This window comes from Rissa tridactyla, chromosome 13 (genome assembly GCF_028500815.1).
Source record: "Rissa tridactyla isolate bRisTri1 chromosome 13, bRisTri1.patW.cur.20221130, whole genome shotgun sequence".
In the NCBI taxonomy this organism is placed as follows: Eukaryota; Metazoa; Chordata; class Aves; order Charadriiformes; family Laridae; genus Rissa; species Rissa tridactyla.
This window is the reverse complement of record NC_071478.1, coordinates 10,640,268-10,665,150: the sequence shown is the minus strand read 5'-3', so window position 1 is coordinate 10,665,150 and position 24,883 is coordinate 10,640,268. Positions and strand designations below refer to the sequence as shown.

General features: G+C 44.6%; 1 protein-coding gene across 1 annotated transcript in view; it reads left to right on the top strand.

The window, feature by feature from the left end:
* The window catches only part of LOC128917033 (mucin-17-like), a 34,739-nt gene extending 11,721 nt beyond the window's left edge, over positions 1-23,018 (top strand). Inside the window, exons 2-7 of the mRNA XM_054219532.1 lie at positions 6,559-7,553; positions 13,807-13,858; positions 13,959-14,061; positions 15,339-15,502; positions 19,458-19,703; positions 20,362-23,018. Coding sequence (XP_054075507.1) covers positions 6,559-7,553; positions 13,807-13,858; positions 13,959-14,061; positions 15,339-15,502; positions 19,458-19,703; positions 20,362-21,099 — 2,298 coding nt within the window. The 3' untranslated portion in view covers positions 21,100-23,018. The remainder of the gene's footprint in view (positions 1-6,558; positions 7,554-13,806; positions 13,859-13,958; positions 14,062-15,338; positions 15,503-19,457; positions 19,704-20,361) is intronic.
* Positions 23,019-24,883: the final 1,865 nt, after the last annotated feature.

Genomic DNA, 24,883 nt, shown 5'->3' with positions numbered 1-24,883 from the left:
CTTAAACTAACACACTGGAGTTTTATATCTTACTCTTGGGATAGTCTTTCCTCAGATCCTGTATTTGACGAGCATCCAAAAAGCTCAGACTTCCCTAACTTGGAAATACTGTGAAAGAAGAACTTGGGACTTTCACTGGGAACCACAAGAATTGTATTTCTGGTAGCTTTGCAGCTAGTTCCAGCCACGTCAGCAAGTAAAGTCTTGTCTATATTTTGTTTTTCCCCCCTTAAGCTGGGAGTGCGGAATGGCCACTTTCCCTTTGCCCTTCTCCTTTTCTTTTTAAAACCCTAGGTTTAGAATTTTCTTTCTGCTCTGGCTGAAAGTTTGGGCCACTTCATATTTCATCCCCGGTGGTTGGCTCTGTTCAAATGTCCTAGTGAGTCCGAGTGATCTTTAACTCGGAACGAACCTCCTGTGTTTGGAGGGGAGAAGGGGGAAGTAGCCGGGATACCATACCTCACCCTGCATGTTTTGAGCAATTGCAGAGACGTTGGTGGAGCCAGAGTTTTAAAGGGGTCCCTGGGGCAGAATAAAATGTGAAGGAGCTGGTGAGGTAGTCTCAAGCGTTGCCAGCCCTTTGAAAGAAACGCACATGTGCGTGCATGTGTGCACATAAGATGTTTTTAATTTTGGAGGGGTGAGGGATCCTAAATAAAGCTTGCTGGATTTTCACCCCACTGATACTATGGTGAGCTCAGGTGGCTAAATTTAGCCATCCAGACTGAACAATCTTGGATTCTAAGACTGCATCCATCTCTGTCCAGAAACTAATTGCGTATCTCTCTGGTTGCTGCTGAATCAGCTCTAAGCTGACAAGATAAGGCTACTACAGAACTGCCATATACTGCCTGCAGTCCTGGTCTGGCACCAGGCAGCTGCAGTGGATTTTGTGTTTTAAATTAAGCAAAAAATCTACCTGAGGAGGGGATCTCTCTTTCCTACTCTTAAAAATAAATAAATAAACAAATAATCAGTAAAGGATCATTTATACAGTGGGTTTTTCTTTTTTGCAGGAAGGGACAAAACATAAAAGAAACTTTCAGTCAAAACACAGGATCATCACCAAGTGTTTTGACTTCAGAGTGATTTTTTTTTTAAGGGCCTAAAGTCTGCATAAATAGCTTCTGTCCTCACCTTGCCTCATTACTCTAGTTTTAAATCTTTCTAGTACAGTCTTCAAGCAAAGACCAAAAAGCCCTTTAACTTGGATAAGGAGATAATACATGTCTGTTCCTGAAAAGACTAATAAATGCAGCGCCTCTTAAATATTCAGTCCACTTGAAATATAGTGGATTATTCCTTCTCTGTCATTTCTGAAAAGAAGTGGAAGTGACATTTTTAAATCTGCCTGAAACTGGAAATACAGGCAAGGAATGCACAGAATCTGAGATGTGCATAAGGCATGAACAAGGGCAAAGTGGGTTATGATCTTCGCACATCAATTCCTTGCAAGCCTGCAGTTGCGTATCTCTCTTAAGTGAGTGGCTTGGCCCCCAAGGATGTCTTGGAAATTTAGTGGCTCTGCTGTGTGTCTCCAGTTTCCTCTGCTGAGGCTTTCACTCTGACGCTGGGTACGCACAAAGAAAACTTGATATTTCTTGGGTGAGTATGTTATAAAAGAAAACAAACTACACTGAGCAGGCCCCAAGCCAGAGAATCTGAGATTGTGCTCACAGAGGAATGACAAACATCAAGACAGGATGTCCTCCTTCCTCTTCTTTGAAATAAACACACTTTAAAAATAAACAGCCTTTGGGATTGTGCATGGGATGCAAGCAGGACGGCGTCCTCCAGGATGCTGCAAACAGCAGCTACTTGCAGCTAACATTAACACAAACGAAGAAAATTTATCACTACTTCACCTTTTTGGGCTTCAGCAAAACCTATGAGCACAAACAGGCGCAGGGTTTCCCTAGCCAGGACCTTGCATCACTTTGTTTCGACTTCTCTTCAGCAGGGCTTGTGTCTTTACAAGCTAAACCACATGGCCATGTCACCTTCTCTTACCACCTACATGTCACAGCATCCTGCCCACATTCCCTCTGGGTTCCCAGCATCATCTCATGCCAGAAGCAATTCTCTCTTGGAGGCACGTCAGAGAAGCTCAAGAAACCAAGCCCTGCCTGCTTCTAGTGATTCAGGCAGAGGCTGGTACCCCAAAGAGCTGTCGTGGGCCAGCTAGAGGCTGCCACAACTTGCCATTCATAGCTTTTCACAAGACCCTCCTGCAGGTTTTGAGCATGGCTTCACTCCGGTGGAAGCAGCCAGGAAGGTCTCCTGGCTTTGATGTAGAGTGCCGCAGGAACTTGTCCTCTCCTGGCAAAACGAAGAGCTTGCTTCCATGCATGCCTCTGCTCTAGCTCTAGTCTGGTGACTTCTTTGGCAGTAATTGTGACTAAAGAAAGGGTGCTAATTAAATTATTCTCGTAGCAGGATTCCCTTAGAATGTGTTGATTTCCTGACAGTGTTCCTACTGGAATAATGCAGAGCCTCCAGAGATATAGTTATAGGAGTTGTGTGAGTGGAGAGAGACTTGAGGGTTGTATTACTCAGATGATGATAACTACTCTTTCCTGTGCACGTACTTGCTTGGGCCTTATAATAAATTCCCGTCTGACCAAAACAATTATTTTCCCCTTTTACTGCACTAAAATTCTGCTTTTTGCCAGTGCCACCTGCTTGTCAAGAGCAATTTGGTGTAGTGTACAATTTGAAGAAACCGACTACTTGCTTTGTGCTGCACCCCTACATATCAAGGGTTTGCTCGTTCTTGGAGAGAGATGGTGCTCCTTGGGCAGCAGACGCTGGTGTCTGCAGTGAGATTTCTGAACAATGGCTTGCAGTCACTTGTGGCCACATCTGTTCCAATCCAGCATAGCTGGCTGCTCAAGAAAAACTCGCAGGCTCTCTATGACAGCATCGCACATGGCTTTGTTGCAAACCTGCGCTTCAGAGGGCAGCAGAGCATTTGTCCCACCATCGAGGCATCGCTGCCAGAATCACCTATGAGGGACTAGCGCGAGATCCTGTCCCGTACTCCTTACTCCCATGTTTCCTGGTGCAGAGGCCTTATAACTCCTTACATGTGTGTTTTTTAAGTAGCTCGAAGCTGATGCCAACGTTAACTGCTCGTTTCTAGAGAGTCCAAATGTTAGCACAGGATGAGGTAAGTGCATGTGTGACCATGGGGCAGGTTTAGTAATGGGCATAGATTTAAGCTTCTGAGTTGGTTGTGTACTGTGAAAAGGGGAAATGCAACATCTTGTCGTGTTCTCAAATATCCAACCATTGTATTTCTGCCCAGGAAGCAATAGCTGGGATTTGAGTTTCTCCTTCTCTGCAGCCTACTAAATGCCGTTCCCCGGTTATCCTAATTCAGAGGGCAGGTGGGATACGCCTGACCAGAGCGGGCTGGAGGTTCAGCTCAACACAACTGGTTTTAAACATTTGAGACTCCTCGCCAGAGCAGGAAGTACTGAAAAGCAGATGAACAAGACCGGTAATCTGGTTCTCCCTACTCATAATTGACCTAATTGGTGTGGGCATACATCAAGTGTTGTTTTTAAAAAAACCCAACAACCTATCATTCGCAAAGATTAAAAATGTGCCAGATTTTTTGCATGCCTCTGTCAAAAGCCCTTGAGTCTATAACTTGCTGCAGAAGGGAACATCTGTGTCTAATTCATGAAGCTCAGCCTTCGTAATGGATGATTCAAATGAACTGAACAGCTTTGTCAGTCATTCAGTTGTGGATTATAAATTCATCAGAAATCCTTTTTCCCCTCCCTTGGATCTGTCTTGTATTTCCTGTCCCTTGTGGTTTTTTTTTTCCCTGGTCTCAGAGCAAGTCTTGAATCTTTTCAGGCTCCCAAGCCGTAATAAATGAACAACTCCCCCACCGCCGTGACCTTTCAGCCATATTTCTGGAATGCACACATGGCACAAATCCCCCCTGGCCTGGGTTCAGGGATGCAGGGTACCTGTTGGGATGCAGCTAGATATTGCCACCAACATGGCTCGCAGGGGAACAGGAGGCATTTGAGTTTGAATCCGAGACTCCTTGGACGGGCACAGAGTCTGCAAGATGTTTCTCTCCAAATGACGCCAGATTCAAGTGAAAATGCGGGCAGGAAAGGGAGCCTATCTGGGGAGCGGGGGTGAGGGATTTATGGGGGGGATGCACTTACCCATTCAGCACTTTGGTGATTAATCCCACAAGATGCACTGAGCTGATGGCTGCTGCTTTCGGGTGTTAACAAAGTCTTCTGGTAGTAGAGGGGGGACGGTGAACGCCTCCAGGCGCCTTCTCGGGGTCTGAAAGAAAGCAACGAGATCAGTTCACATATTCCTCAAAATAAAATCTCAACCCTCAATCATTGCTAATTTAAGGAGGTTTGGGCCAATCTGTAATCCTCCCACATCCAGGAGCACCACGCTGCAATAGCAACAGATCTGGTGCACTTTCTGGCTCCAAAACTGGGTACATTTTTTAGTTGAATTGAAAAGTTAGGCATTATTTGCTGTTTTTTGCTATGAAAATATCTTATTGAAATGCGAGCTCAAGAGAGGAGCATGGGACAAAGGCAAGTCTGCACTGATATTCTGGGATGGAGGGAAGCCATAGAAAGCCCCTTTTGCTTCTTCCAAGTGTAGGAGCAATCCTCTCCCTGAGGGAAGAGGAGCATATTCACTGGAAACCAGCTAGTTTTCAGTAAAATCCAAGCGATGACAAATGTGTCTGTAATTCTGATGTGAATTAGCAAATGGATGTAAATGTTAGGATCTATAGCTTCTTAAAGCGGCATAATGTTTTCCTGTTTTCACCTGGATTTTTACCATTAATTAGCTAATTCAGACTAAACCCCTGAATTTTACCTCCTAGAGAAAAGATCAGTGAATTTCTATTAACCTATTTTGGTGTTACACGCTGTGGGACTCCTAAGGCATCAGACAGAGAATAATATATTTTTGACACATGAATGTGGTTTCTTTTCCACTTGAGACTTCAAGGCACAGTCCAGCCCAGGTGCCTTAAATGAGAAGCCTGTAGTTTATTCCACTGTAATTAACATAAGCTTTAATTTAAATGACACTTCTAAAAGTCAAAGATTGGATTTCAAGTTGAATACAATTTCCACCCACGCTGCTGTTTTCGTCCTTTTCTATTGCCACCCTGCCATCCACCCCGAAATCACTCCGAATACAAAAAGCACCTGCTGGAAAACAAAGTTCATGCCTTGCAGAACAGGTCTGGCTTTTTGTTTTTATTTAAAGGTTTCTAACATTTGGCATTGCTTTTTTTTTTTTTTTCCTTTACATTTCAATATGAGCCAAGGGGAGGGACTAGGAGGAAAAGAAAAGTCTGTAGTATTTTGATCTTTGTGGCTTTATATGGACTTCATAAGCTTTGTTTGTTCTACTGCCAAGCTTCCTTTGTGTTTAAATAGATAACAGACCAAGACGACTAATCATTTCCAACACCCCCCACCCCCCCCACCAAACCCAAAGCATTCCCTTTCTTTTCCAATTAATGCTTGTAAACGCATGCCTCTAGACAGGGCTTGTGACCTTAAGTACTTCTGACTTATTTTTCCTCCTTTTTGAAAAAAATTGCCCAAGGTGCAGACAGGGTGCAGTGCTCTCCAAATTTGTGGAAAAAAAATCTTGAGAAAAAGCTCCGACAGTCTTTGGGAGATGGTAGTTGTAAATACAATGTGTGAAAACAGAGTCATGTACCTTTAGAGAAGCAGCAGCATGGTAGCTGGTGCCACCATTTATGGACTTCCTTCCTCTTTGGATTCTGCAGGCTATTTATAGAGAAAGAAGAAATAGCAAATTTCACACGGGACTCTCGCTGGGTTATGTAAAGTGCATGTTGATTGCTAGTTTACTAGTGAGAGCTGATATCTGCTGTCGCTATTTTGAGAGGCTTTACATTTGAAGAAGAGGCAATTTACCCAATGAAATCCACCTAGATTTTACTGCCTATTGAAGTAAATAAGACCAAATGTCTTTGAAACAGATGAGTTGGGTGGATGGATCATGGGTAATCATCAATGCAAGGTTGGGGTTCTTTTTACATTAAAAGGTTTTTGTAATGAAAGTAACACAGAGTTCAAGATGCTGTGGTGACACAGTTTTTCTTTAACTTCTGAAGATTTTAATCACACAACTAACTGTTTAGGACAGCACACCTGTATGGTCAAAAAGTTGCACGTTAGTCAGCAACACGAATGGATACTACTATGATCAGTAGTAGAAAGTGATAATTATATGCATTACTCATCAGGGTTATATTTCTGTGGAGGTTGATTGTTCCATATACACTTCCATAGCCTCTAAGACTGGCTGTCCATGTTAGACATACTAGATTAATGCTCCAAATGGGAAAGTACAAGATAGACTTGAACAAGCTTAATGAATTCCCCCTTTTTGAGGTTATCTTATACCAGTCCTTGAAGGGCAAGAAACAAGTAGGACCTTCACTAGGTCTAGCAGGCTGCACCCTGTATATCATCTCTGTCAAGTTGTAAGCTTATCTGTTTTGTTTCCCAGGTATATTATTCCTGTGGTGCAGTGGTGGAATCAATGGAAAGAGGCCTGATTTTATCACCGGGTTTTCCAAACAACTACTACCCGGGGACACACTGCGTTTGGCAATTTTTCATTCCCATGAGAACCCATCTTATCTTGGAAATTTTTGACTTTGACATTTTTGAGAGCTCTAGTGAAACTCCAACCCCCTGGGATGGCTTTTCAGCCCCTGCTAAAGCAGGAAATAAGGACATGCCTTCTCTTGAAGAAAACCTGGACTTTGCTCTCCATACTACAAAACCCTCTCTCCAAACCTGGATGTCAAAGGTGACTCAGAATCTGAGCAGCACAGGAGATCAGTCAAAGGACCTTGCTAGTCACCTGGATGAACTTCCAGGAGCTGTCTCAAAAAAAGATGAAGCCAAACAAGCATCTGAAGAAAACCAGTCGAAGCAGATGAAGGAACCCAAAGTGATTATCAAGGCTCAACCAGAAGAGCTGCCATTCCCTGTGGCTGGTAGTGCCACAATGCGGAGGCAAAATACCAGTGGCCTGGAAACAGAAGAAGATTTGAAAGGGAAAATCTTGCTTGCCCACCTAGCTGCTAGTGAGAGAGAAGAAGTTACGGTAGAGAGCTGGACTCTTCCCACAACAGTATTGCCTGTGGAAATCTCCTCCAGCCCACAGTCAGCAGTGGATGTCTGTCCACATGATGTATTATACGTTTCCGATCTCATCACGTTTTCCTCTCGCTTCTGTGGACCAAATTCACCTTTAAACAAGACCATGGTCTTTGGTTCATCTCTGGAAATGGTTGAGGTTATCATGGAACTGATCACCACCACAGACCGGGGCCGAGGCTTTGCAATGCTCTTCGAATACAAGAACATCACTGACCCTGGCACTGTAGATGCTGTGAGGCAGGAGAGAAAGGAAAACATGATGATACTGGCAATCGTAACAGGCATCGCCTTCTTTGTACTCGCTTTGCTCTCTGCTCTCTGCATAGCTTGCAGGTAAGATGATGCATATCTGAGCCTTTGAAGTGTCTGATGTTATCCATACAGGAAAAAGACCAGAAAACAAAATTATGTTTCCTTTCCTCTGCTAATGCTTGCTGTCCTTTAAACGTAGTAAAGTGTGTGGATAGAGAGGAGATCACTGCCAGTCACTACTCCTGCCCTAGGCTCCTCAGTTTTCTTTCCTAGTTCTACAGCTCCTGTGCCTCCAATCTGTTGTCTTTTCCCTGCGGAAATACCTGAAGGGTGAGGACTTTCTTGGACGTTATTTTGTTTCAATGGCAGTGGTGCCTTTGAACCTCAGTTTTGGGACACTAACTGGCCAATGGACAAATGCAGAACAGAAAGATCATCTTTCCCCACGTTTCCCGAGCAGGCTGAGCTGACAGCCACTGCGTCTTTTCACAGCGATACCACAGTCTGACTCTAACCATCACTAAGCTCTGCAGAAAAGTAAATAAGAACAAGAGTATTACCACTTAGAATTAAGATTAAATAATATTTTCCAGTCAGTAGCATGTTTTATCCAGGAGACTATGCAGACATTTTAATTCCAATGCACGTGATGTTTTAAGCAGTCGCCTGCACATCCCTTTGACTGCTAGGGAAGAGCCGAGAGCCATGCTGTGGTACCTGTGACCGTCCCCAGTTGTCATCCAAAATGGCACAGTCAAGTGTGCTGCTGGTCACGCTGTGTGGCTGATCTCCAGGTCCTGATGCTAACTAGTTAAATGGCTAAAACTAGCCAGTGACAGAAGCATACCTCTGCAGTTAATTGCATTTGTTTTATCTGTTTCATCTATCTATATCTATCAGGAGAAAGCTTCTCCACCCCCAGCATATGTTTGCATTTTTCTTACTAACTCCCTAGTGAAAACATTTGTGTAGAAACAGTGATTTTTTTTGTTCCCGCCTTCCAACAAATTCAAAACAGAGCCCAGGCTCCCCAGGTTTTTGTCAAAACAAACAGTATTTTTCAGATGTTTTGACTTTAACGAAAACATCAGGTAAACTGAAACAAATACTGTCCCTTGCAGGGCTCCACTGTGGTGGCTGGGTGTTGGTAACAGCATCCATTTCCCAGTGGCAGCGTGCAACTGCTCTGTCTTCTCTCTTCCTTCATCCCCTGCCTCATCTATTGTGCATCCTCCAACCCAGAAGGTCTCAGGATTGCCCGGCCGTTCACAGTCAGCGAGGCTGGTTTGATAGAGGAGCTTTGTTTTCCTTGTCCTTTTGGAGGCTGCATTTCTAGCTCTTGCTGGATAAATACAAAATATATTCTCTTACTGGGTATAAGAGAATGCGGGCAAGGTGGTGAAGCTTAAATATAATCCCTCCTGCTGTATATAGAAATTCCTGCTTTCAGGGTCTGAGCTTTTCATAGTTAAGAGTTAAACTTGCATGTGTTACATCTAACTAACCTTTTTCCTTTTTAACAAGCTTGCAGAACACTAATTTAGACCACAACTTTTTGCTAGCTCTAAAGGAAAACGTCTGGTGTAAAATGTCTTCCAGATACCAAATACTTTATTTTTATACCATTGCCAATCTTCAAAAGAGACAAACACACACACTCCCTTCGCTGTGGCAGCAGCCTGGGCTCATACACATGTTGAGTACGCTGCGCTTGCTCCGTTACCCCTATTTAATTTCACTGTAACTATCCATGAAGTAGAGTATTATTCAACCCAAAAATTACACCGGCAGTCTGAGATTTCACTGGCTGAAGTTTACTCTGCATAGCCCGTTTAGAAAGTCAGGCCATGTTGCTCACATGCACAATTTGGCTTTTTCCTTGTCAGATGTTTTTAGAACAAAGTAATATTCTGCTGTTGATGACCAACGGAGACAAACTGAATGCATTCCCCCCCACCACCCCCCACATACAAATGTTTGTATGTTCTGGTCACTGCAGATACATCCTACCAGGGTCCTGTGGCGCAGGACCAGGATTAGACTCACTTCTTTTAACACTGGTGTTTATGCCTTTTCATTGCTCTACTACTGTTGTTTTTTTTTTTAAAAAAAAAAAAAAAAAGACATACCTCAGTCAGCTGTTGACTCTATATAAAGAGAGATTATCCCCAGTCCTTTAGCCTCTTGAAAGGCCATTTACTATCCCAGCTGCCTATATTCCCTGCATGCTATTCCAGGGAGGTCTTGATGACAATACTTTATTTCTTGTCAGACTTAAAGCATTTAAGGGAGATCCGATACATGTGGAAGCAATGCCATGACCTGCGCTGAGTAACCTTGCTTGTGTTGCGTTGGGAGAGTCTTTTTTCCTCTCTTTACTGCACTGACTGCTTCGAGGATATTGGTCTGGCCCCGGTTGGAGCTTGCCTACACTTCCCTGCTATGGAGTTTTAATGCAGCTCAGAATAAGATTGCATTAGGCACATCCAAACTTTTTAGTTTGGGCCCACAAAACTTTATTTCATGCTTTTTGCCCTAAATAAGGGCTTGAAATCAGGTGTCAAATGTGTATTAGCCACAGCCTGTCCTCACTGCAGAAAACATCAGGACTGCAAGGGGTGGGCTGGGGGGAGAAACGAAGACGCTTTAGTAACACAGCATGCTCAGAAATGCGACCGGCTCTCCGAGGCATGACAACACTCACCCTGGCTGGAGCATGCCATTGCAAAGGGTGCCAACAGCAACCTTCGAGCTCTTGGCCTCATAAACTCGCCATCCACTTTCTTTTCTCTTTGTACTTTACTTGTTCTTCTGGTAGTACGTTTAGCTGTATTTCCCCCCCCCGCCCCCGGCCCTGATTTCTATCTGCTGCTCTTGCTCAGCTAAAAGTAGCAGGCTCTGCCTTGCCAGGGGTAGAAATGGCCCAGGATGGGCTTGGCACCCGCTGCCACTCCAATGCACCAAGTCGTCAGCAGTGTCTGCTGGGGCTCATTGCATTCAGCCAGGGCAGAGCTCTCTGGGGAAACTCCAAGTCTCTGCCACACTGCAGCTTTTGTTTGCTGTTTGGGGAGGGAATGAAAGCTTCAGTTGTTAGTTGGCCAATAATTCTAATTACTTTTGGCCATGAGGCCTGGCTCAAGTAATGGGGTATTTTTTATTTTCTTTCCCAAGCCCCAAGAACAACAGGCATGTCCACCTTATTTAATTTTAATCCTGTCCAATGCAGTCAGACTTTTGCTCAATGGTTGCAACACACGGACTGCAACTGCATTTTACGACTGCACAGCCTGCCAATGACCTGTTTCCAATTACACCCCCTACATGGACAGCTATTCCCGCAAGTCATCGCGTGCTGCTATCTCTCTCCATGCTGCCCTGCCAGTCCCTGCCCGCAGCCCCAGCGTCACCTGGGGATGAAACTTCTCCTTCCTCACACAGTGCCCTCCTAGAGAATCCCCGTCACTGCTGGGCTAAAACCAGACGTTTCCTCTGCCATCATCGTGTTGGGCACAACCCAGAAATCCCTCCCCCTGTTTGTAGCTGTGTCCTCCATTTCTCTCCCTCTACACATCAGGCTGGTTTAGAGACCTGGACCTGGCTGGAGCTGCCTGCTGGGGAGCACAGGACAATCTTCATAAAGCTTCCAACGGACTTGATTTTTTTCATTTACTTGAAAAGTTTTCAGCATTATTTTTTTTTTTTCAATTACAACTTCTTTTAAATGATGGGAACTGGTACATTGACTGTTTTATATCCACGAGCTGTGCGCTAATCTAAATCACTGGTCTCCTTGTTGGCAAGGCACTGCAGCATGCCACAGGAGATGTGGTTCAACTGGAGAATAAGATAAAGAAAGTCCTGCAAACAAGCACATCTCTCCAGGCACTGTGGCAGTAACTCCAAACAGAAGAAAAAAAAAAAATTGTTGGCCAAATCTAGAAACTCTTAATGTTTATGTGTGTTGGTTTTTAACAGTAAATCAAATTGCTCAGTGGGAATCAGACACCCAGTACCCAAAGCCTGATGAGGGGAGAAAGTTAAAATGGGACATTGCAGCCAGTTACCATTTTTTAACCCTAATTTAAACCTCGGGACTTATTTCCCCTTATTGTACCATATTGGCACAGAAAACCTGTATTTGCTGGGGGCACCTTACTCTACTCTCCCTCTGGTTCATTCTGCCAAACTCCAGCCTGGATTTCAAGGTAGTGATGGCGCCTGCTAAACATCATAGGGCACAACATTTACAAAGAATGGCAAGGCAAAGGGCCAAATGAATGTAAGGTACTTCAGTTCCTTAATGCAGAACTTGTCCTGTCCATCCTAGTTTATCATAACTGTCAGTTGCTGGGACTTTTCAAATGGATATTTCATCTTTTCAGCTTTGTCCCAGAGAATATGAATACCTTATAAGTGGGATAGCTGTATACAAGAATCCGAGGAACACATTTTTATTTGTGTTTCTGAGAACTCAAATATTTTGTTTGTTAAGTCATGCTAAAAGTTCAAGTAACAAACCCAAAAGTGAGACCATCCAGATAACTAACAAGTCTGGGTTGCTGATGCCTGGTGTTCAGCGAGGAAGAAGTATGTGCTAAGTTTTGTTTTCTTAAAGGAGAAGATTTCCTTCATGTTCCTTAATCCCTGGGTGAGAATATTTTAACAAATTCTCTTGTAGCATGCCAGTTATTTGAAACAAGAATATTTCATAGGAATGTATCAGAGTTGATTGAATTTTTGTCATGGGTTTTGGCAAGAAAGAGCTGGGAGGAGGGGAAGAGATTAAGAAAAACCCCGAATGCAATGTGGGGAAAGCAGGGAATTGCACATCATTCTCCCACCGTCTACCTGAACGCCTTGACCACAATGCTCATCCATTATTTTGAATAATGGTGCCCAATAAGAGCTCTGGTGTGTGTGGGAATATTTACATACACGTTTTCCACTCTGAAGTATTTCCTACTTGGCTTGATCTTCCTCCTAAGGCAACACCACTCCTGCTTGGGAGGCCTCCCCCTACTCCCCCTCCCAGAACCAGTGCATTAAGGAAGAGCTTTCCCTGCTTTAGCCCCAAGTTCCTCAGAGAAACTCAAGCGGTGGCCAATGCCATTGTACCTCCTGGGGTAACAGTTATCCATCTGGACCTCTTCTGGATTAAATTCTCAAGTGCCAACTTGCTCTCTCCTTTTTCTGTAGTCTTCTCTGTATTCACTAGGAACGGCGCTGGGGGTGCACCATGGGGTTTTTTTTCCTCCCCTCAATTCAGTTGTCAGTCAATAAGCGTTTTTCAAGAGATCCAATGATATGGTGAAGGAATGAAACCCACCATGCCCGAGACAGAGCAGATGTCGGCTTCCAGCCAGCCTCATCAGGTGGCCTCTCAGTCCCCATTCTTAAAAATAAACAGTCACGAAATGGTGACTGGAGACTTGAAATCTTGGCTTCAACACATCACTACCGAAAAAAAAACTTGTATGGAGGAGATTAAATGCCTTAAAACAAACCAACACCTCCAACAAGAAGAAAAATGCCAGCCAACAGCACAGACAGTAGGGAAAAGAGTAACATGGGGCCCATCCTATCTGGTCAGTGCCTTAACGCTCCCATGAGTTTCTGCGGTGCCCCGTGAAGAACTGCTGTACACGAAGATGAAACACACTTGCTTCAGTCATTATCAAGTGTATTACTGCCAGCCTTTCTTTGTGACATCTTTGTCTTATTCATCCAAAAGTAAACAGCACTAGTTGTTTCATAGAGTCAGTTTTAGTAAAAAATGTGAAAAAAATGGTTAAGAAGATGCTTTTGTTTCCCTTCAGCCAACAGGCACAGTTACCCAGTAATCATCTGCCAGAGCGCTTTCTGTTAATAAGGTGTTCATACCAATGACCAACATCTGATGCTCTCTGCTCGCTAAATATAATCCAGCACACAGTATCGGCTGTGCAGATGAAATGTCCTGCATAACAGGATAAGGCTCTCACTGCCCAGACCAAAGGCACAGTTTTGGTCCCAGTATTTAGTTACAGACGTGCAAGAGCAGCCGGTGGGGGGGAGCCTGGGCAGAAGTCTGAACTCTGTTCCTGCTTTTGCAGTGATCATGGGAAGAAAGCGACAGGTCCTTCTTTTCTTTCCACTAGATGAGCCTATCTTTTTCTCCCCTGGCCTACAGGCCTTGTTGCCCTGAGTCTTGGCAAGTGTTTTGGATGCTCCTGTAGGCAGGAGAGCCCACAACCTGCTGGATCCCCCTCCTTGCAGGACAAACACAGCTGAGACCTTCCCTTCTGTAGATCTTTAACTCACTTGTGGGCTTGTTGTTGCTGTCTCTCCTTTTCAGGCAGAGAACGTGCCCCAAAAGGAGCTCATCCAACGCATGCAGTGACCAGGAGGTTAGTGCTAATGGCTTCAGCAATTTCTGTTTCTCTCTTTCACGTTGGCTCTTGCACTGTTTATCTGACGATGTTTACTGGGGCATGTTCTGAGTTGTAGAACGGGATCCAGAACTCCGCTGTCGATATCAATGAGCTCCAGCTGGTGGTGCCAAGTCGGGAGAATGAAAACAACAACCACTCTGTCAGCCGGGAGCAGGCGGGTAAGTGCAGGGCAGCAGCAGGAGCAGGTCAGGGCACCCCAGGGCCAGTTAATCAGATCGTTTCTTCCTTGCAGTCCTCCTTGCTGTCTCGCCCATGCACAGCTGGAGAGCCATTTCACAGCAGAAAGCCTTTGTTGTGGGAACTATCCCTTGCTGCTCTCCCCCCTCGCTGGTAGGGTAATTCCTCTGGCAAGGAGCAGGCACAAGCACAGCTCCAGGACGCTGCCAATGAGAGCCGTCACAGCACATGGCATTGCAGAGACACTGGGTTAGCAGAGCAAGTGTGCCTGGTTCAGGCTGCTACAGACAACTTGTAAAGATCCATGAGTTGTGGAAGAATTTCACCTGCCCTGTGCCTAACCTTGTCCAGAAAGGATGGGTTTTACAGTGCTGACATTGGCTTTGGGCAACTTTGACTCCTGCAGCTAACTTTTTCTATAGAGCTTTATAGATGAGACTGCTTTAAAGGATGTTTGCTTCACAGTGTGTTTTGAGAACAAGAGCCCCCCCAGCCAAGCTGCAGATAAGGTCACCTGCTGCAGTTTTGAGTCACAACACATGAATTGTACCATTGCCCCTTTTGGTTGGTGAAGGCCAACAGGGAGGTACTTCATGTTGTGTTGCTATACACCATCAGTTTCCCACTAAACCATCAGCCATTACACACAACTCTCGAAAGGATATCTTCCTGAAAAGCTAGTTCTGTGCTCCCAACCATGACAGTTTCCACATCTCCTTCTTTGGAAAAGCCATTGAGGAGATTGTGGATAAGGATAGGAGACCTCCTGACCTGGACCAGATGGACAGGCCTTGGGGACACGTGCACACACACAGCCCTGCAGCGGTCCCTGGAGTGTAAGGCTGCCTGTGGGAGTAGCATTGCTAGGGTTCAAGCAAAAAGCACAGCTCCCAACATTGACAGGGGTGAGTAAAAACAAATAAAGAATGAGTTGCGCAAGTCTGCAAGTTTCTGATCCGAAGCACATCGCTGCGCATTTAGTATGAGTGATTTTAGTATGAGTGATTTCAGTTTGGGTCTGTCTTTATTAGAAAGCAGACCCAAGGGTGCTCCTCCCTTCCCCTTTTGTTTTGTTTTTAAAAGCTTGCAGTTTCAGGAGAGCAAACTATTGGCTTGAGTTTTGTTCTGGCTGGTGTGACAGCCAGAGCCTGCTCTAGTTTGTCTGGGGAGAGAGGGAGGAGGGTTTGTTATGGAGGAGTTGGGAACAGATGTTTTGGACACTTGCAGGCAGCCTTTATCAATTTTCTTCTTTTCTTAGTCACTTCCTGTGGAGGCAGCACAGAACGGTCTCCTCAGGACACTGACCCAGACGTCCCCTCCTCCACATCTGCAGTGACCACCGAGACTGGGAGCGATGAAGTGTTTATTATTTCTGCTGGGCCTGGAGCCAGCGGGCTGAGCTTTACCACCTACAGAATACAGGTAGGAATGAATGCTCTTTGGCATCTCTAGAAGCCCAGCGAGCTACAGGATGCCCCTCTTGGGCAGCATGTGTCACATCTGTCCACGTATGCTTACTGCCCACTTTGCAAGAAGGGCAGGGACTGAGCCAGGCAGTTCTCCTAGGCCTCAAGCTGAGCTGCCATCAAATGGTCTGGGCCGTGATCCCCTGAGCCAGTGTCTTCCCAGCTTTGAGAAGAGCAAGTGCAGAAGTCTACCTTGGATCCGAAAGGCGATAATGCAGAGGTCTATCAGCAGGTGGTAGGACCAAGCCCTCAGAAAGATAGTAATTGGCAAAGATGATGTTCCATTGAAAACATCACTTGTAACAATCCCTCCCCTTGGAAGGACCTGGGAATCAGACCTGCTCCTGCCCGCCACTACCAAGTGGTCAGGGAAGTCACACACCTCCTCAGCTTGGCAGAAAGCTATTTAACCCTCTCGTCAGGCTGGTGAAAATTAACAGTGTATGCTCCAAAAAAATCAAGCTCTTCAAGTGAAAGCACTGGGGTCCTTTCAGATACACACAGAGAAACCTGGATCAGTTCAATAAGTTCTCACTTATTTTAGCTCTTTCCCTGCACTCCCCATCAGTTATTTGTTTAGAAACAGATGACAGCTCAGAAGTCTCAGGTCTGGCTGCCATCTCTTCAACACTACCAGTGACTGACACAGCACATCCATTACAAGTCGATATTAAAGCCTTCCCCAAGTCAACGTTCTCCTGTCCAGTGCCCTCTCTCTTCTTCCCCACGAGAGGGGAAACAACCAGCACAAGGAACTCACATGTCCCAGGGCAGTCCGTGTAATGCTTCCATCATGGTTTACAAAAAAAAAAGCAGTTTTTATCTCTGCACTTGATTAGGAAATTAGCCAGGAGGCCAGGCTGGTCAGGATTTTCCTACACCGGTGTAAGACACATGCTAAGCTTTTCCTCCAGTTGGCCACACTGATTAACAGAAAAAGGGAAAGGGAGAGCAGCTCTGATGCATTCCCCTGCCCAAACACATCACCTTTTGAGGAGCAGGACAAAGAGAGCTGTTGGTCCCCAAACTGGGTACCCTTGAACACCTGCACTCCTTGGTCCTTCTTTCCAGTGGAGAGAGCTTCACCTGGTGGCAATCACATACAAATACAGCTTCTAGACAGGAGGAAACCCATTTCCCTTCCTTTTTTCTCCACTCCAGTCAGAATGAACAAATACACTTAAAGAAAAACATTTCTATCCTTCCATCCCTTCTACAAGAAACCTATCAGAGGAGATTTTTTTTTATATACATAAATAAAATACTTAGTGTGAAAACAGTTCTAAGTGAAGGTAACCCAAAGAATTAAAGTGATTTACCACATTATTAGCTCAGGTAGCACCTCCTTCTCAATGATGTCCACACTGCATACAAGGCAGTCAGAACTCTCAACCAAATCCCTTAAGGAGCAGAAAGCCTACCCAGGAAGGGGAAACGGACCTTTTAAAAGTACCGGGGTCTTTCCCCCCAGCTGAAGACTATTCTCCTCAAGGAGGGTGGAAATTGGGCACAGGAGGCCAATTACAAACCTGCACTCAAACGGCGCCTCTCCAGGCCACTTGAGTTACTGGGTGTTAGAAATACAACCACGTTTGCAGTTTCGCTTCTGAATGTGTATTTTTAGGGTGTAAAATGCTGCTGGCGGGCCAGCTCCTGCCTTAGCCTGGGAGGCCCGCAGCGGGTACGGAGCGCTGCTTTTGTGGCCCAGCACTAGACAGGGCGGACAAGCGACCCACTGGAGCGCAGCCGCCTCCTTGGCAGGAGCCGAGAAGTTATCCTTGTGTGAAAAGCCACGTGAAATCCTGAGCCTTTGCAGTACAGTAAATAACGCCGTCAGACTCACCTCACCCAAAATGCTGGACTGGGCAAAGCAAGCTGTAAGGAGCTTTCATTAAAAAAATTACCTGGATCTTTTTACTGAGAAATGGTGGCCTTGTGCCCCCCAGTAGGCGTGAGTCTCAGCTCTGCTGGGCAGGAGCCAGGGATAAAATGGCTTCTGCTTTTTAGCTTTTACAACCCTTTTGAAGAAATCGGTGCCCTGTCAGGAGGCAAGAGCTGGGAGAGCAAACGCACGTCTCTGTGCATGGACCAGCGGGAGGAAACGGGGGCAGGATGGCTTTCAGATGGCTTCTGAGGTGCGCTCCAGGAGGGCTGCGGAGTTCTAAGTCTCATTTGGTTTCAGTCACCGTCTCACCTTTGGCTAACTTATAACTCTGACCTCTGACTTCTAGTCAGACATGACAAGTTTCAGATGCAAAGGTTTGAGTAAAGAGCATTACCGTGGAGGTTTAAGAAACATTTTTTGCTACAACTTTTTTTTAAAAATGCGGAAAATACATTATTCACCTTCATAGTTACTTCCAGTATATCTGTCTCAAAACCAGTGGCTAGCTTTTACACCAGTTTGGAGGTAATTATAATAACATTAGAATAATAAATCCTAAGGCAGGCTGAAGAGGCTTCTCAGGAGAAGACAGCTGGATTATAAATTTATAAATAAAGATTATTATTTTAATCAAATCTGAGACTAAGCGTTTAATATTGAGACAAACTTTTCCAGAGCCTGGAGCCTCTCCCAGCTTCCTACTGAGGTTTTTTTTTCTGCTGCAGTAGCTAATTTCTTGTCTCTCTGCCCATCCGTTTCCATTATGACATTTTAACTAAATAGTTTCTTTGATTTGCAGAAACTTGAGAGATTCCGTTTAAGAGAAATATCAAATGACAAGTTTCTGGTTTCTCAGGACTTTTAAATCCAGGGCAGTGTGGGATTTATTTCAGACCCTCATTAAAGACTATGTAAACTTTGGGAATGTGGATTTTGCATTCTTCTCATGACAGCCATATCCGCACAGCTGAAAATTAAAAATACATCTAGAGTTGTGGAATAGGAGGCTTATGTAAATAACAGGTGATGTATTAGTAAGAATAAAAGGAGATTCATAGGACAGTCAGGGATTCTAACTTCTCTGGTCCTAAACCCACATCAATATTAAGACAAAAATTGTGATTTTAAATGCAACATCAACACATATAAAGTACATACGGAAGAGATCTTTAGAAGTCATCTACAGCTCATTCCCGTGTCACATCAACTCTGCTTATACACACAGTGGGTGACAATGGTTTAATGTGGTCTCATCTTCCGATGATGCCAATTTTACACCTGTCTGGATATCTGGTTCTACTGCTAAAGCATGTTTTCCTGCTGAAAAGCATTTCTTATGTGCAATGAAAATCTCCTTGGCTCCAATCTGTGCCTCGTGCCTCTTGTTCTATTCACCATAGACACCACGAACAGATTATTCACTTTCTTTTTGTTTTTCTCTTAATTCTTCCCTAACATAAGATAAAGAGCACCACTTACTTCAGTCTTCCCTTCCGAATTATACTTTTTTGAGATTTCTGATTCTTTCATTGCTTGCTTCTGGATTTCTTTCAGTGGGCCCCATCCCCGCTGAAGTTTTGTTTCCCCAGACAGACACATCTGGAGCCCTCCAAGAGCCAAGCAGCGCGGAAGAATTATGTTTTACCATATTACCAAATTACTATGCTTTGTAGTGAAGTTTGCTACTGTGCTCTGTCAGATACCTCCAGTAAAATAAAGCTGTAGGTATTTGAGGTGTTTGGTTAGTGAGGGCAGTAGGATTTTTGTTTCTTATGCAACTGAAATGGCCCAATTCAGTGTAAAACCTGAAACTGGGGAAGCCAGGTAACACCACCCTCCGGGGACGCCAGCGACCTGCAGGCAGCACGCTGGAGGAGCAACGAGGAGCAGCCGCACTCCAGTGTCCTGGCCTGAGAAAAGGACCACTGAAGAAATCAGTCACTTGCACTAACAGCGTATTTTTAAAGTGTTTTAAAAACCTTTCAACGAAAGAGGCTATAACCGGTCTCTATTTACTCTTTTCCAGGACAAAAACCTAAAAAGAAGTGTCACAAGCCCAGCCTCTGTGTCTGACTGGCTGACTTCCACCCACCCGGCTGCAGGGGCAGACGCTGCGGAGAAGGGGAACGCCCAGCTGGACACCCACTGTCCCAGGCAGCGCACGTGGAGCGCCCGCACTTTCCACGACTTCCTGGCCCCCATACCACAGCTGCAGAAAAAATGGTGCAGCTGGACCACCAACAGCCCGTTCACGAAACTGGTTGACAACAGCGTAAGTCTTGCAAGGAGGGGAGGACGTGGCGGGCAGGTCCGTGCCCCGGTGCCCCCGGCTGCTCACCCGTGGGACACGTTTCCCCGTGGACTCCTGCTTTGCCTTGCCAACCTGCAAACGTGATAGACATTTCAGTCCATCTTGCTTGGTGTGGGGGAAACTCTTTTACCCAGCTCTGTTGTAATTCATTCAGGCTTTCCTGAAGAAGCTGTGTTTCCTAGCAGTTGACACCTGGTTAAGAAATGATCTGTGGTCCAGAAAAACATTTAAAAAATGCCTTCAGACTAGGTTGAGATCATTGATGAGATGAGCAATGAGATGAGATCATTGAACATTCCGACATGTACCTTTTTTTTGCTGGTTATGCCTTAAATTTATTTCAGTTGACGTATTACTATTGCATGGTGAGGAATCTGTAGGTGTGGGAGGGATATCTAGGTCTCACTGACTGTAATCATCAAACCAACAGCTTGTTACAAAGATAATAGAGGATGTTTCTTCTTTTTTTTTTATGGTAATAACATAGTGTTTTGCAAAAAAAATGCATCTCACCTCTAACATAACAAGGAATTTTAGCTCTTAGTTCTCTTGGGATGAAAGTTTCTCACGACAGCTGCTTTTCACAGCATCTCTACTAATTTATTTTTATTTTTTGCAGGGTTTTCCTCCAGCTGCGAGATCCCAAGGTGTCCCAACCAGAAAGGTAATCTCAGCCACCGAGATAGAGGGAGCATCAGAGACCGTGTACTCTGACTCATCTGCCAGTAATGCCTCCTACCCCCTCACTCTGTCGGCACAAAGGCAGCGGAAGCTAAGCTCCTGCAATTTGAAGAAATCCAGGTTTGGGAATCCTTATTTTGGATTTTTAGCCAATTCCCCTGACAGCAAACACGTGAAGTCCTTGGATCCCTCAAGACATCTAGGGGCAGCATCTCCAGTTAACAGCCAAAGCCCCAAAAATCCTCTAGAGAGCTCCAACCCACTGAAAATCAGCTTGGTTAATGGGTCGAAAACAAAGGAGCTTATGGTAGAAACAGACAAAAACAAACCAGTTTTTGTTATTTCTGAAGAAGGAGATGATCAGCAACCTCTGGTCCAAGCAGAGCACCTTAGTCAATGTGGAGATCATCTGTCAGAGCAAAATGCTGTGTACGCTCCGGCTGTGCCAGATAAACAGCCGGTGGCCCTGACTGTTGAGGGGAACAGCTCTGCCGCCTTCACGTCAAATCTGCCCCTTTGGGCAAAATCCCCTGGTTTATACAAAGGTCATGGGAAGGCCCCCAGCTCTTCCAGGGACCAGCAAAGCTCCTCAGTGGTAGATGCTAATACTGCTGAGACCGCACAGAACTGTGATACCCTAGCTGCTCCTACGCTCTGCCAAGCTTCAGTCCAGTAACGCCCTCAGAAAGACCGAAACATCCATCGGCTCACAAAAACAGAGGCAACGGTGATCGGAGTGGGAGCTGTGCCAAGTAGCTGAGCGTGGCGGTCATAGGTGGATGCAACTTTAAGAGTGGTCTTTGCTTCCCACTTGTTGGGATTGGGATTACGACTACACATACCATAGCACAGCACAAATGCCATCTTCCCTTACGCTCACTAACTTCACCTCTCTTCTTCTGCATGGAATTTTGATGTGGTTTATATAAGAAAAGGTATTCTCTGAAAAGGTACTTCAGACTGCAGAAAACCTTTTGAATGAAAGTCATCCGAGATGGTTACATTGTGGTTGGTATCTGAAACGTCCTGTATCTGACAGTCCTCTGTCACTGTGGTATCGCTGGAGCCTTTCTGTTGGGAGCTAGGAGTTAAATTCTCTTTGTAGGTATGCCTGGACAATCCAAGCCTTGCCAAGCCAAGGGTAAGAATTCAATCATGCATGTTTGCGTACAGTTTTGTAAACTTAAGCATTTCATAACTTCCACGCTCTAGCACAAAGTTTGCCAAGCATTAGCATCTCTACTATTAAAGAGCACGATTATCTCATATGCTAGCTCTTTAGAGAAGCGTACAGACAAGCTGAGCAACCCAATACTGGATGCTCGTTCTAGAAAAGTCTGGTGTAGCTTTATCTTTGCTAGATCTCCATAGGCTTAAAACACCTCAGTCCACTACATTTTTAAGTGACTCCTCATGGCAACAGGAGCACGTGTACAAAAACACTGAAATACTAGGAATAGTCTCCAGCATCCGACACTTGGATATTTGCAGCTGCTCTGATCCTATATCCACCAGCTATTTATTGCTGGTAACGCACACTGACTAGAGAGCTACTTCCCTTCCTTTAGCAGGCAAGACTTAAAAGACAAAGTTAAGTGGGGCAAACTTTGAGGGCTCACGTTCTTTAGCAATGAAATACTAAGTGGCTGTGCCTCCCTGATTACAAATCCAGGGCATTCAATGGAACACTGAACCAAAGGGAAGCCTGCTAGTCCTACTGCCTTTAATAACCCCATCAGTATTTTAATTGCCTCCTGGTGATATTGTCCTATCTTTGCAAGACTCTGCGTATTCAGCCCAAAACTCAGCGTTATTTTGCTTTCTTAAATGAAAGAAAATCCCTACGAAGCTGTATTTTGCAGCCGACACGGCACATTGTTCTGAAGCAATAGTATGTCATAAAACAGGTGTCAGAAAGAAATCTTCCGTACAAATCCTCCCCTGTATCAGCTACAGTGTGCATCAAGTTATCTTAATCCTTCTCTGTGAAGGCATTTAACTCTGATTCCTGAAATATTTAACTGAATTATTTATGATATCACCTGCTATTACAGCTTTCATTTGCCACTCATTAATGTCTGAGAGGCAACACAGGATTGTAGGTTTTGCCTTGTATTTGGCGCGTGTGTTTACGTGGCTAGGCAGACACAGAAGCCTCGCATGTTGTAGCAGGGGAAGCAAAACCATAGATGCCCTTCAGCAGTTGACTCAAACACAAACAGCAAACAAGTCTCCGCATTCGTTATTACCAGACTGCGTCGAGCAGTTTTGAAGCACAAAAGTCTGGCTCCGAGTTGGGCTTTTTTTTGTTGTTGGGGTTTTTTGCTCTTGTTGTTGGGTTTGGTTTGGTGGGGGTTTTTTTTGTGTGGGTGTTTTTTTTTTTTTTAAATTAATGCTACATGATTCAAAGGGAAGAATTAATATATTTATGATTAAAGAAAATATTTAGAAAACTTCAGTACTCTAATAACAGCTCCCACTGCACTAAATTCATATCAATGTTCTGTTACCTACCACATTTCTAAAGACTGAAGTACTAAAATCTACTTTTGAAAAGTACTCTTGTTCAGTTATTGACAATAGCTACATTTGAAGGGCTGGAAAAGGTGGCTTTCTCAATAAAAGCGTGTTTAACTATGCATTTCTACAACGTAACAACACTTATTTTGTTTATTTTGCTGAAAGACGAAGTTGTATGGCCATTGCCTCAGAGCACCAGTACATGGCGAGGTGCGCACCAGTACAGCAGCCCCATGACCAGTTGCTGCAATGGAAAGAGCACAAAAGCTGCTGAATCATTCAGTCAGCAGCCTCCCGAGGATTATATGCTGGGTGATCTCTCCTCGTTAACCTAGCGAGATAACGAGGTGGTTGTTTACCTTGCTTTCCTCTGCTACCTGTGTAACCAAAGAGGAGATTTTTCTGGCCCTGTGAAGACCGCTGCCGGAGGCGGGTCTCTCTGGCAGTCTGGATTTCCTTCCGCATATCTTAACGCGGTGTACCTCTTCCGTCACTGCCTGCTGTGCACTATGTAGCCCATCATAACACCAGGCACTAAATCAGACAGCGTATGTTCAGCACAGACTATATACATACGTACGTCGAGAGAGGCCCTGTTCTTGAAGAATACTCAATATTGACCAACGCTGCTTATTCTTGGAGCAGATGTGGCCGATACACCCAACGGCTCAAAGGTGAGATCTCCTGCCACCAGAGGCTACTTACTGGAGCCCAGTGCCGAACTGGTGCCCACAGCAGCTCCACAAACCAGCCCCTTGCTGGGAGTAAAACGCACACGAGAATTGAATTCCTGACTTGCCTTTTGAAGGTCCCTTATTTTTTCAACCGCTACGGAGGTACTTATGCTTTATTTTTTACCTTCAAAAAATGTATAAGATGTTTCCTCCTCTTAAAGCTAAAAGGAACCGTTTTGTAATTCTCCTCTTTTCCCCCCCCAAGAACAGAAACAGCTTCCACCCAGACTCTTCAGGAGCGTCATAGCACAAATTTAAGAGATTCTGAAAGCTGTGGGTGGAATAAAGCACCCTAATACTCTTAGCTGTAAATATTGACTGTGATAAGTTGTTAAATAGTATTACTTACGGCATTTATTTTGTTCCTAACAGCTATGTAACTTTTGAGAGCTATGCTGCCACTTTTGAATGACCGAAAACCTCACAACTCGTGCTGGGGCTCTGGCTGCAGTCGCACCTTTGTGGTAACGCAGTCACTCTCCCGTGCTGTTTTGCAGACTGTAACCAGGCAGCAAATGGGATAAGCATGCTAAACACTTGCTGAAGAGGAGGAAAATCATTTCAATCACAATTGCATGGGGAAAAAAATGTCCAAAAGCGTTATGGAGCTAACAAACAGGAGGAGCATTATTTTCAGTAAAACCAGATTTGAATAACGTTCACATTTTTTTTTAAATTTATTATTCTGGAATACAGTAGGCAATCCCTTTAGCCAATGTGTTAGATGGATTGAATAGGACAAACATATGTGGGCAATCCCTATTTTTCCATTGCTGAAACACAGCTTCAAAATGAAACTGTGAAGCTACATAAGAGTCCTGACAAGAATTGTGTGTGCCAGGTTTCCTGCTGTCAGGTAGTTAAAACGGTTGAGAACAGAGGCTCAATGGGAAAGCAATCCAAAAGATTTAACACGCAGCTAATGCATCCTAACTTTGAGGACTCAAAGTAGCAAGAAAAATCCATTTATAACTTCCTAGCAAAAACGTGAACTGAGGCTTCCTTTCAGAAATCTAACTTTACTTTAAGAGCAGTTGGTTACAAAGCATCCTACTCAACTATTTGGGTTTGGTTTTGTTGCGTTTTTGGTTTTTTTGTGTTTTTTTTTTTCCTATGAAAAGGGCACATGAGCCATAACAAAACACATTTGACTCAACTAGCCCAGTCAGCTACTAGATTTTGTTCTAAACAATTAAAGATTAATTT